Source organism: Nilaparvata lugens, chromosome 1 (assembly GCF_014356525.2).
Source record: "Nilaparvata lugens isolate BPH chromosome 1, ASM1435652v1, whole genome shotgun sequence".
NCBI classification, from domain to species: Eukaryota; Metazoa; Arthropoda; class Insecta; order Hemiptera; family Delphacidae; genus Nilaparvata; species Nilaparvata lugens.
In genome coordinates this window covers 39,092,621-39,105,811 of record NC_052504.1, presented here as the reverse complement: position 1 = coordinate 39,105,811, position 13,191 = coordinate 39,092,621, and the positions used below count along the sequence as shown (strand labels likewise).

Below are 13,191 nucleotides of genomic sequence, written 5' to 3'. Positions count from 1 at the left end.
GTTATTGTATGCATTCTCCCAGCTAGGCCATGTTTTGAGTAAGGCGCACTGTAAGACTGTATACTTCGCTTACGTCCAGTCAATCATCCAGTATGGCATTCTTGTCTGGGGGGGTCTGCACGCTACTCTCTTGGAGCCGCTTGTGGTGTCGCAAAGACAAATAATTAAAACAGTTTTGAAAAAGGAACAGCACTACCCAACAATTGAATTATTTACTGAATTTCCTGTTTTAAATATTAGACAACTTTACATAAAATCTCTACTGCTCTTTCTAAAAAAAAATAGATATAACATTCTACCCGAAATTCCTCACACCTACCCCACACGATTTAGAGTCAACCATGGATTCGCGACGCCGCGGGTGGCTCATGGACTGGAGTTGAGAACCCCTTTCTATCTTTCTCAACTTCTGTACAGGAATCTGCCGGCTGAGATTAGAATCAGTATGGAGGTATGCAGTGTGCCGGCATTCAAGCGTATGGTGGAGGGGTGGCTATACCGCCTTGGCACAGAAATGTCTGAAAGCCTGCTTTGGTCTATGTACTGGCATTAATCTATTATCCTCTACGATGCTTGGAATTCACCCAGATATTTCCATTTCTCTTATTCAAATCCCTTCATATATATTTTTTTTCAATTCCAAAATCTTACCTGAGGCTCCGCTTGTCCCTGCTCTATCATTTTTTTAATTTTTTTTCTTTATCTATCTTTATTTATTTATTTTTTTTTTACTAGCATTCCTTTTAAATGTTTCCATTAACTTTTCAAATTACTTCTATTTATATTTTAAGTAAATATAATTTCTTTGTAGTTAGTTATCTAACTCATTCATTATTTATAAACCGAATATTTATTTTTTCTCCTCACAATTTAATTTATTACTTAATTTAACTTAGCAGCCTGATATATTTCAGGCTACCCAGAACTCACCCCTACACACAGACGAATAGTCTTGTAGGGGTATTCCTGTATCTATGTAAAGTGTGTTTAATTTCCTGTAATGTATATTTTTGAGGAATAAAGCTTATTTGATTTGATTTGATTTGATTTGTTCTGGCAATTGGCACATATAGGCGCCTGTGATTTGTTAGGGCAAGTTTTGTACTCGTGATTCTCTTGAGCACAGAAACCACAGATTGTGGTTTCTGCTTTACAAAATTTTGAGGTGTGGCCAAATTTCAAGCATTTGAAGCAACGAGTTACTGATGTGTAATCTTTGACTCGACAAGAGGTCCAATCTACATAGATTCGTCCCTTATTAATTATTTCTCGTCGAATATCAGGAGAACATTTGGGTGTACTTTCTCTCTTTCTTACCTACCTTAAATAATGGGTTGAATTCTTTATCAAAATTTTCTTTATTTATTGTGTTTGAGAAATTCCTGTTGAAAATTTCTAGACTTAAATCACTCTGGCTCAATTCTTTAGATACATTATAATATAATTACTCTAGGTTTTTTCAACAAAGGAGTACTAATTTCTGAATCTTTATCATTAATATTAGTTTGTTTCCTAGAACTTTTACCTTGTCCTCGGATGGGTCCATCACCAATAACACTCCACCTCCACGTACGTTTACCGCTTTTTTTATTTTCAGTGATTTTTCTTTCGGAATTGTTTTTTTAAAGTTTCTCTGACTTTTGCACTGCTTTCACTATCACTTCCTGTTACCACTGCAGGCTTCACTATCACGATGTTCTTCTTCTCGGTGATCTTGCGCACTAATTTTTTTCCAGTCACTTGTTGCTGCTGTTGCTGCTGCTGTTTATTTATTTTAATTTGTACTTGCACTACTTCTGCAAATGATCTTGTAGCAGTAGTAGTGGGTGGCTGTCCTCTCTTGAAGTCCGATGAGAGCTGGTTAATGTTTTTTTCTTTTTTCGAAAGTCAAAGTAGAGTAGCATTTTCAATTTGAGTAGGATCCCCAATCTCACCCACCTTCAAATCACAATTTTTTGAGATATTAAGCCGTTCTTATACTTTTTTCTTCCCTCTCTGCTTTGAAAAGTATTGATTAATAATGTGAATATCTTTGAAATATCAATACCAAACGGTTTGAGATATCGATGTGTGGTTTTCGCCATTCATTTTTAATTGAAATTCCATATCGAAATCATGTATCGCATGACCACATTCCTATTGAAAAAAATAAAGTTGCATTCAAAATGGCAGACCAGATTTTCATAGTCATTGATTTTTGAAGTCATAGTAAACATAGTAAAGTAGTACTTTCAATTTGAGTGAGATCCCCAATCACAATCATCATCAAATTACCTTTGTGTATGAGATATCAAACCGTTTTCAGACTTTTCACCCACCCTGTATTGATATTTTCAGAGGAGTGTTTCCGAACTCCCTACCAATATTCTAGGGTTCCTGGGTACGAAATAAGTCAAAATATCATTTTCGTACTGTCCTTAGATACTCACACAATCACCATTTTGTTTTTTCCACTTACTATTCTTTTCTAAGTAATGACTGAACATACTTTGCAAGTTGAGTGAAACTTTGCACAATAATCAGGACATAGACAGTGCTAAAAAATTATAATAGTTATTTAAATTCATAAAACAAAAGGCAGCTGTTAAAAATTCTATTTCTGGAATAACCTAACATTAGTTGATTAGCCTATACAAAAAAATACAAGATTTTTCTAATAAATTTAATTACAAATCGATTCACACTACTTCTTCACGATTGGACAAATATTAAGTGAGATATGGCAACTTTAGTGACAGTCAATAATGCAACAATCTCAATTTGCTATGCAAGTGATTATAGATTATTTCAAACCATAATAAGAGTTACATAGGTAAGTCACCTATCAATAAAGCTGCATATCTCACTCAATATTTGTTCAATTTTGAAAAGTTAGGTGACAATCGAATCGTAATATTGAATTTACTAAAACTAGGTATTCTTGAGATAAGGTGGCCTGAGTGCCTCATTTAACGTCGGTCTGTCAGTATTGGTTGAATGGGAGTGCATTGATGTTATTCACAAGGATTGCTGAACGTTTGAAATGAATGCTGAGTAGCTCCTTGAGTATTGTGAGCAGTGCAGCTTGTTTGCGGCCACCCAGTTTGGTTTTAGAGAAGGAAGATCGACTGCTGATGCTGTCGATTTCCTTCTGCATAAAATTTATGAGTGCTTTGAGAGGCGTGAACTTGCTGGGCTTACATTATGTAACCTCAGCAAGGCTTTTGACACGCTTGATCATTCAATCCTTCTGAGAAAACTCAAGCACTATGGGGTCAGTGGATCCCCTATTAGATTGATTCAATCCTACCTGGGGGGCCGCAAGCAGGCTGTACTGGCTAATGGTGTGTTGTCTCGTATAAGAAACTGTGTCAACTGTGGAGTGCCTCAGGGCTCTGTCCTGGGGCCACTTCTCTTTTTGATTTCAGTGAATGATGTAGCTCGCATGGATGGCAGAAGTGTTGTTTGCTATGCAGACGACACCACTTTTTACGATCAGGGTCATGGAGTTGATGTACTGAGGGCCGAGATGTTGGAGACTAGGTTGTTTGCTACATACTGGTTTTCTGCAAACCTCTTTCTTCACAACAATGATAAAACGCAGTCAATCATATTCAGCCTCAGAAATAGGGATGAGTATGATCCCCGGTGAAACTGCTTGGGTTTGTTCTGGATAGGAAGCTCTCCTGGCCTGACCACATTGAGGCTGTCTGTTGCAGGCTGAGCAGAGTAGTTTTCCTGCTCAAGAAATTGAAATCCTGTGTTCCTGCTTCCTATCTTAAGATCTGCTATTTCTATTTTTTCCAGAGCATAGTCCTGTATGGCCTCACGCTTTGGGGTGGAGCCACAGATGTTTCACAAGAATTGCTCATTCAGAAGAGGGCCCTGAGGATCCTTTGTGGTGCTGAGCGTCTTGCCCACTGTCGTCCCCTCTTTGTGAGAGAGAAAATCCTCACAGTCTTCTCCCTCTATGTATTTCAGACTCTCTGCAGAACACATGCAAATGTGGGGGAGCTTGTAACAAGGCAGAATTTTCACCCACATGAGACTAGAGGGAGACAGAGACTGGACGAGCCCTACCAAAGACTGAGCAGGACTCGATCGAGCTATGCCCATCTATCTGTCAGGCTCTTCAACAAGCTGCCGGTGATGGCTAGGAATCTGCCTGCCGGCAAATTTTGGAGGGTCCTGAGAGACTTATTGTTGGATAATCCTTTGTACTCACTCCGTGAGTTTTTCATGTTGGACAGCAGCTTGGTAAGCGCCTATTTTTGATTAATTTCTTTCCTTTTGCTTGCTTTTATTTGTTTTTCTTTTGGACTAGTAGGTCGACTGGCCTACTTGTTTCTTTTTGTATTCTCATGACGTGTCCCTGGGGGTTTTATGCCCACCTTATGGACTTAACATAAAATAACTAAATAACTGTTTGTTCTTGAGTCAAGTCAAGGCGTGTTTCATTTTATTTAAAATTAAGTTTGGTTTGATTACATCTTTTACATTATAGATTAAGTTTCAGTTTCATAAACCTTAATGCAATTGTACATTTCTAAAAAAGCATCTTATTCTTGAATTAATCTTTTTTGCAAAAACAAGGAAAGTTAGCATGCGGCTACCGTGACTCACGGTCCGTGAGTGTACAAGGAAAATGCTTTTCAGTTCAATTCGATGAGATTTGAACTGATTCCTTTTTCAACTGTGTGTTGATGTATAGGTGATGAAACAAGTGTTTTTTGAAATTTTGAATTTTAAGGATAAAATGAAAAGAAAAGGAATTCCTCCATACTCCAATATCACTATATAATATCGGGGCACCAAGCTTCGCTCGTTATTTTTATTTATTGATAAACAGAACACAATTCTCTAAAATGATCGTGTTTATATGTCATGTTTTGAATTTCGGGGATGCGATATTTCGATTTTTCACATACTCACTCGCTCACTCACTTTTTTCATCCACAGACGACAAAAGTCTCAGCTGTTTCAGCCAAGGATGAATTATCCTTCTAATGTCATTCAGCAAGTTTTCCCAAGGATGAGACAATCAAGAAAGTGCAATCAAATTTTTATATCATAAACCTACTATGTTCCAAATTTCATGAAAATCGTTAGAGCCGTTTACGAGATCCGTTGAACATAAATAGCCAGATATATAAATACAGAAATTGCTCGCTTAATATAATATGATATTATCTACTCTGAAGATAGGATTAATCAGACTATAGAATTATTCATAATAAATCAGCTGACAAGTGGATTACACAGATGTCTGCTGTGTCTATTTCTATGGGGTTTATAGTTTCAATCAAAGACCTTGAAGAGGTATGCATCTTAAAGGTCTTTGGTTTCAATATTTTGTTTTGCAGTCATGGTATTATTATGCGTGCCCATCAGTATTAATATTCTCACATTTGAAAAAAAGTAATTTAATAGGTGATTAAAAATAATCAAATAAACTAAATAATGCTGAAGAAATTATAATATTTTTGAAAGTAAAACAACAATTTCCATCAGATGGAAAGATTATCACGGAACTGGATGAATTATATCTGTACTAACTTATAAAATTCTTATCTCACTGACTCACTGATCACGATTTCTGGAAAACTACTGGATGGATTGCAACAAAACTCAGAATATAGCTTCCTTATACGTCCTAGGTGCTCACTAAGAAATCTTTTGGCGATATTTCAACTCTAAGGGTGGTCTTTAAGGGTTTAAAGTTCGTCTTTTAGCATGCATATTCTTCTTCTCCCAATCTCTTAATTATAATTGAAATGTTCATATCATATGTTACTATAGAACTATAATCTAGAGAGAGTACCTATTCGGAACAGTTAATAACTGGCGACTACTTAATAATTTTGTCAGGTTGGCATTAAGTTGAGATTATTTCATTAGGTTGGCACCAAGTTGAAGATTAAAATGCATTTATCGCGGAAAAATTGATTGGGCACTGCTACTTCAATCAGAGCTATTTCTGAGAATATTATATTATTATTTATTTTCCAATCACTTGATAATGGCATTATTTATAGCCCTTAAGTTGAGTTGAATCATTTTAAAAAGGGTAATCAGATTTATAAATATTAGAATATAAATATAATAATAAATATTTTTATTTCTATTCCTGGGAGTATGGATAATTTTTATGTTTCATAAAACAAACTTTTATGACGGGAGTTCTATCAATTGATCCTATTCTATCAAGACTAATTTTGTTTGTATATCTGACAGATCGCGTGAACAGCTTAAACAGTTTCCATGAAATTTTAATTATTCAGTATGATGAATGGAGGGTATTTTAAAAACTTCAGAAGTGTCCGTTGTGGAATCTGTGTGCAAAGAATGAGGATATTCGGCCAGAATTTAACTTGACGAAAGAAAGGGGTTATTTATTAAAACGGCCAAATAGCTGTTGTTGCTTTTCCTAATGTAAAAATATCTTCCATAGAAGTAAGGCACTTTTCCCATGAATCAATTATTCCTAAATATTAATTGTGTTATCAAAGAAAATAGAAGATAGTTTTCGATAAAAATATTGGAGAATATGAATAACAGTTCGTTGATATTCACTTGAAACTGTCAGTATACCTCATTAATAGCATCAATGCTCCCCAATCAAATAATGCTGACACATTGATGTGAATCTTACTATAATTTGTTTACATTAGATCAGATGGAGATAAGATGATAGCTACTGTTTCGATTTCAAAATTATGATTGCCATTTTTGCTTTTTATGCCAGCTGTTATTAGTTTCGATTCCAATTATGTTTGACATTTTCACTTTTTATACCCTTTCTTATTATTATGTGAAATAACCTCTCATTGAATGAAATCAGAATCATTGAAGTCAATTGTACTAATCGAACAATTTCTGTTGAAATATGTGTGTTTGCGGACATTTTGTATGTATGTCTGATGGATCTCGAAAACGCCTCTAACATTTTTTTATTAAATCAGGAATAGAGTACGTTTGCGATAAAAAAAATATTTTGGAACAGGTCTCAACTCTGGGAAAAATCGCTGAAGCTCTTTCAGAAATTATTTGTCCCTCAAGTAGCAGCTGATCAAGAAAAGTTTCCATACTCTGTTGAAAACATGAGAAAGAAAGTGTGAGCAAGTGAAAAAGATTATAGCTTATAATAGCTGTAGTTGAGTTACCAAATTTAGCGATCTTATTTTAAAACATTGCAGTATTCATGGAACATCTGGAAGAATAGGTACAGAAAGTGACCGGATGATAGCAAAATAAATTTAAAATCGATCTCTCCAAACATATGGTAGTTGAATTGATGTTGATGTGAGGTGATAGAAATGCGACTAATTTCTTCAGCTTCTGTTATATTGGTTCCTCTGTTGCTCTATGTTTCTACGCAGCTATGGCCTTGAGAGAGCCAGTTGTCCTGTCTGTTAATTCCTAACCCGGAAAAGGAGACAACGGAGAAGCCTTCTATAAAAAAACCCTGCTCTGATTAGTTCTCATGGAATATAATCATGATTGAAATTGAACAGGCTTTTGAGCTACTGGACCTGATATTTTCATGTTTCAAAATCAGCTAAAAACTATAAAAAAAACATAATATTCCATCAGCTGGTCCTATTCCCTTTCATTCTATACTATTAAACGAGCAATAATTTCTGTTTATATGTTTAGATGTTCAGATGTTTGGATATTTAGATATTTAGATGTTTATATGTTTGTATTCCACCGGATCTCGAAAACGGCTCTAACGATTCTCACGAAATTCAGAGCATAGTAGGATTAAAATATAAAAATTCGATTGCACTAGGTCTCATCCCTGGGAAAATTCGCTGAAGGACATTGAAAGGATAATTATTACTCATCCTTGGAAAAACAGCTGATAATAATTATTCCGTCGTCTGTTAATGATAGAAGTGAGTGAGCGAGTTCATGTGTGTGGGACTGTGTCACAATTATGACTCAGCTGTTGAACTTTTGTAATCATTCAATCAGGTACTTAGTGGCGGTTGCAAAAAAGCCGGATTATTTTCAATCCTGATAAATTCCAGTAGATCCACCTTTTTGAAATGGTCTTCTCTGATTTGGTTCACGTGGAATTAATCATGATTAAAATTCAACCGGCTTTTGTGCAACCGGGCCTTTGTGAGGGAAATTTTTGCATTCCTCTGGGAATTAATCTCAATTCACTGTGATTAGATAGAACATTTCTATATGAACTATGAATGATATTATAATTTCTTCTTTCGTAATAAATGTTTTATGCTTTTGTACTCCAGAGCTAAGCTCGGTCCCCGATATTGATGTGATTACATGACACAAGACAGTCCTATTGATATTTATATCAATGAATCACAAGTAAATACTAAAGTTCTCAATTTAGATAGAAATTAAATTAAGTTACATGTTAATTTACATTCAAATTTTCATCCCTGAGCTTTTGGTTTCAAGCTAAGATTAAAGAAAGAAATCATATAATGGTATAGTCAATAATCAAAGTGATTGAATAAACTCTATTCAGAATTATTCAAATTAACATTAAAATGTCTACTTAAAAATTCCCACTTTAATATTTATGGTAGTAAAGTTTAGGACATGAGAAAACAGCCACATTAAATGTTAGACTAATTATCATGAATTGACTCTTATACATAAATGGACTTCCATGGAAGAAAGAATCAGTGGATTGGCTTCTTTTACACTTTTGAATAAGTGAAACGAAGAATAAAGCTGTGTTTACACCAAAGTAATTAACAAAATATGAACATTTGATGAACATATGTGTTAGTCAAGTTCCGTTCAATCTAATAGAATCTATAAGGATTAAGCTATCAACATTTAGCCAATAACTACTCTGTGTTTAGAGAAAGATTTATTTTCAGATGTAGTGGATCTATGTATTTGCGCCTTCGGTGTAAACCAGCTTAAACGATAGGCTATGCCAGAAATTCCAGAATAAGCAAGAGATCCATGGAGTCAACCAATCCCAAATAGACTTGATTTGGAATTCTATTTTCAATTGCATCAAGCAAAAGCAAAAATAATATTATCACTGCTAATTTGATAACTGTCAACGAGAAATTAATTGCCAATGGATAAAGTCGAGGTCGACTCTTAAGCCCCGCTCAATATTCCACAAAATTCGCTGCAATTAGTCGACTATTCTACAGAGCACTCCCAACACATCAATTAATAATTCAAATGATTAGACTCAATAATTTTCATGCCAAGCTGTGGCCTAATTTCTTTATTTATTACCGATAGAGGGCAGATCATAAGATGCTCCTAGCAAATAGTAGGCCCGTGATACTAAAATTTGAGATGAGTCTCATCTCTGAGATAACTTGAGAGGAAAAATTATTAATCATCCAAGTGGCAGCTTATTGAAACAGAAATTTTCATCGTTTGTTGAAAACTAAAGAGAGGAAGAGAGAAAATTAACAGCTGTGGTTATAACATTTGGAATATAATTTGAAAACATTACATGATTCAATAAAAATATATTCCCTGATGTCAAGATAAGAGCAACTGAGTGACACCATAAGGCATTGCTAACTTTTGATTGCTTTTTAAAATACGCAGTTGAATGTATATTTCAACAGAGTTGAATGTGTTGTTCAAACTGAGGTGATAGCAGCGCAACTAATCATCACACTTACTGACAACGATTTTTGGATAACTAAGTATTATAGAAATGTATTTGAATGAAACTTGAAACGGTCCTATATACAATAACATTTTCATCGAGGGAGAGCACCTTTTCGGATACAAAATTCTATGACAGTGACGAGACTATATTAATTTATTATTCAAGTTATATTCAGCAAGCAATTTTTGTTTGTATGATGGATCTCAAAAACGATTATAACGGCTTTGGTAGAATTCAGGTTATAAATATTTTACTAAAATAATCTGAACATTTAATTCCCGTAGCGAAGCACGGGTACCCTGCTAGTCTTCTATATAAATAAAAATCGAGCCTCAAATTTGACGTTCAATAACTTTTTTATGTGTACATCGAATTTGATGATTTTTTCTAGTTGTGTTCCTTATGTTCAGGACCAGGTTTATAGCCTATCAAATGTATAATCCGACTTCAGGGCTCTTTCCTACGGTCCTTCAAAGTTTACATGTAATCCTTATGGGAGAAGATTCGTGAGCTGGCCACACAAAGAAATAAAAATCAGCTGTTATAATCATTGCGTCATCCAACAGCCGTCGATAAATTGTAGACAAGAGTGTGTGCTGCTCTATAATCCATGTATTTTATTCTAAACCCCCTGACTAAAAACAAAATGACTGTTCTGTGTGTAACCATACAGCAGTGCGGCCTCAGGTTAAAGACATTGCTCTGCTTCGAATAATAATTGTGTTGTCTTCGGTGTTTAGAATTAATTTATTTTTATTAAATCATTTATTTTGGAGTTGGATAATTTTATCTATATAAATGAAATCCATTAAAATCCCCCGAAGCCAGTTACTTATCCAAATATCAGTTACTCACTCAGTAACATTTTTATTAGTTACAGTTATTATATATTTTAGTTATAAGTCATATATTATATTCAGTTACTTATTCAGACTTATTATCAATCGATCTTTTTCAATACTTCACCGAGAATGGTAATAGGCCTATTTTAAATTCTTCAAGATTTCAGTAGGACAAGTTTTTATTTGGACCCTTGCGGAGCACGAGTTACCTGCAAGTTTTTAATAGAGGTTGGTATTAGAAGTTATTACTGAAAAGAGTGATCAATTTTGTACCATTGATTTCTATCGAAACCCTCGATTCATCGTCACTCACCAATTATTTAAAAAGTTTGTGAAGCAATTAATTTCCCAGCTATTTTCCAAGGTCACGCATTAGATTTTTCATAAGAGTTTTAAATTCCCTGCATGTTTGGAGTAAGTGAAAGGAGTGAACGGGGGAGGACATGTGATTTATTTTCATTTTCATTCTTCCCCCTTCCCCTTCTTCATTTTCAGTTCTAGTAATCGAATATGAATTTTTATCCATATTTCTACTCAAAAATAGAAAAATAAATTTTTAGGTTGGAATTTTTATATTGCATGGAATCTAATTTATCCATTATTGTTTCCAAAGTTTTAGGGAATGTCCCAACTTTATTGTTGAGTGTGATGCTTGACATTTGAGCGAGGATCATGGAATATAGATCATGATGATAAGAAATGAATAGACCTGAAGTTTTAGGTGGACTGAGTTTTAAAATGATACCACCAAACTTTCGGTGATTATTTAGTATAATCTTATTATTCTATGAGAATTTCCAGACCAAATCAAATTGAACACAAAAAATACACATATAGTGAAAACGATTGTTTTCGATGAGTATTGTTTGATTAAACAATCTAGAACCTAGCATGTAAATAATCAAAGTTCAAATGCATTTTCAATCTCATGTTTCCCATTTACTGTTCAGTAGACCACGTCTTTTCAATGAACGCGGAATATTAGTGTTAGTTAAGTGTCAATAAATTACAGTAGCAGATAGTATTGTTTCGTAATTTGTCGGGGAGATAAGGAGTTAATGAGAAAGATAGCGACTTTCTTTAATTGAATGCCCTAATTACCCAGCTGTTCGATCTGCAGTCACCCAGTTTTAGGTGCTATCAATAATTATCATTCAACACACGTTTTATCTATGACGTGAGCTAACATTAACAAGGTATAGTTTTGGTTATTCAAGATTTTGTTCAAGTAGTTTCTGAGTTTCAGAGAGATTGGACGGTTGTGTTTGCCGATCGTGTTGTAAAAATTCATGGATGTTAGAAACAATATGTGGCAATTTAAAGTGAAAACTTTATTTCTTTTAATATCAATGGTTGGTGAATGTTGCGCGATGAAAAGAGATGTTGAGTTAACAATCTTGGTAGATCCAGGTAAACAGGAATGTTTTTACCAGCATCTAGAAGAGAACCAGAGCTTGACTCTCGAGTACCTAGTGATATCCGGTGGTCAGGGAGGGTTGGACATTACTTTCAAAGTTTTTAGTCCGGACGGTTTACAGCTTATTTCTGACTATAAGGGCTCTGAAGAAAGTCATCAATTCAACGTGAAAGACGCTGGTGTGCATAGTTTTTGCTTGGATAATACTTTTAGTGCGTTCAATCACAAAATTGTTTTTCTGGCGATATATGTGGATGAGGCCGACGAGGACTGGTTAAGCTCGAATGGAATTTTTGAAGAGGAAAACGACGATAACAAAATCATAATTGATTCAATCAAACATTCTTTATTTAAAGCCCATTCAAGTTTAACTGAGGTTCAGCAAATTCAAGATATGTCAAGGTCTAATGAAGCAAGAGATCGGCATCTTCTTGAGAGGAACAGTTCACGTGTCACTTTGTTCTCAATTATTCAAATAATTACAATGATTTTTGTAAGTCTTGTGCAAGTGTTGGTTGTGAGGGGATTGTTGGACAGCAAATCAAAGTTGAGTCGAATATGGTCACGTTTATTCAATATCCTCTAATGTTTATAAATTAAAATTTTATTTATTTGAAATGAGTTAGTTTTTGAGTAGCCCATCCACTACAAAAATCTATATTAATAATATAAAAACCGCTTAATACTTCAAGGCTTTGATATTTCTTCCTCAATAAGCAGTGAGTGCTTCCACTCAAATATGTTCTAAAGCATTAGGATGACATCCTTAATATTGATAAAATTATTGTTTTCATGCTACTGTACCGTACCTGCTAACCATTTCCTTGATAAGAAAAGATTTTATTTCTTCCTGAATTAGTGGAATTGAAAATTGATAACAGTTTTTTACTTTCAAACAATTTATTCAGTTATATTTAAGCAAGCAACAATGCATTGGAGTGTGATTATTGACAAAGAATTTTCCAAGTGATTGAACTTTTTTTAACCAGCACTTGATGTTTTTTTAACAGTTATAAGTGTGCCAACCTCTAGTTGATAGTTTTACAAAGGGATCATGGCAAATGTACAGAAAAGACCAAACAGATTATGGAACAGGAAATTCGCATTTCGAAGAAATGAAACAATTAGTTTGAAAGGTGAGTACATTTTTGTTCGACTAATAGTGTAAAGTCTCATTCTCATAATAGAAATTAATCATTTTTTATCACTATTCTTCTGTAAGATAAAATATTATACTAAGTAAATATAATAAGGATATATAATTGAATAAAATATAAATAATATATAATTGAAGATATAAAAAATAAATAATAAATAAAATA

At 34.2% G+C, this 13,191-nt stretch overlaps 3 protein-coding genes across 5 annotated transcripts in view; 2 read left to right on the top strand and 1 right to left on the bottom strand.

The window, feature by feature from the left end:
• Positions 1-13,191, bottom strand: part of LOC111064611 (solute carrier family 35 member F6) — a 51,489-nt gene that overhangs the window by 24,200 nt on the left and 14,098 nt on the right. The window lies entirely within an intron of this gene.
• On the top strand, positions 11,406-12,487 carry LOC111064612 (transmembrane emp24 domain-containing protein 1). Its single transcript, XM_022352365.2, has one exon. The coding sequence runs from the start codon at positions 11,742-11,744 to the stop codon at positions 12,453-12,455; it is 714 nt and encodes a 237-aa protein (XP_022208057.1). The 5' UTR covers positions 11,406-11,741; the 3' UTR covers positions 12,456-12,487.
• Positions 12,781-13,191, top strand: part of LOC111064613 — a 75,560-nt gene continuing 75,149 nt past the window's right edge. Inside the window, exon 1 of the mRNA XM_039433252.1 lies at positions 12,781-13,005. Within this exon, the coding sequence (XP_039289186.1) occupies positions 12,924-13,005 (82 nt within the window). The 5' untranslated portion in view covers positions 12,781-12,923. The remainder of the gene's footprint in view (positions 13,006-13,191) is intronic.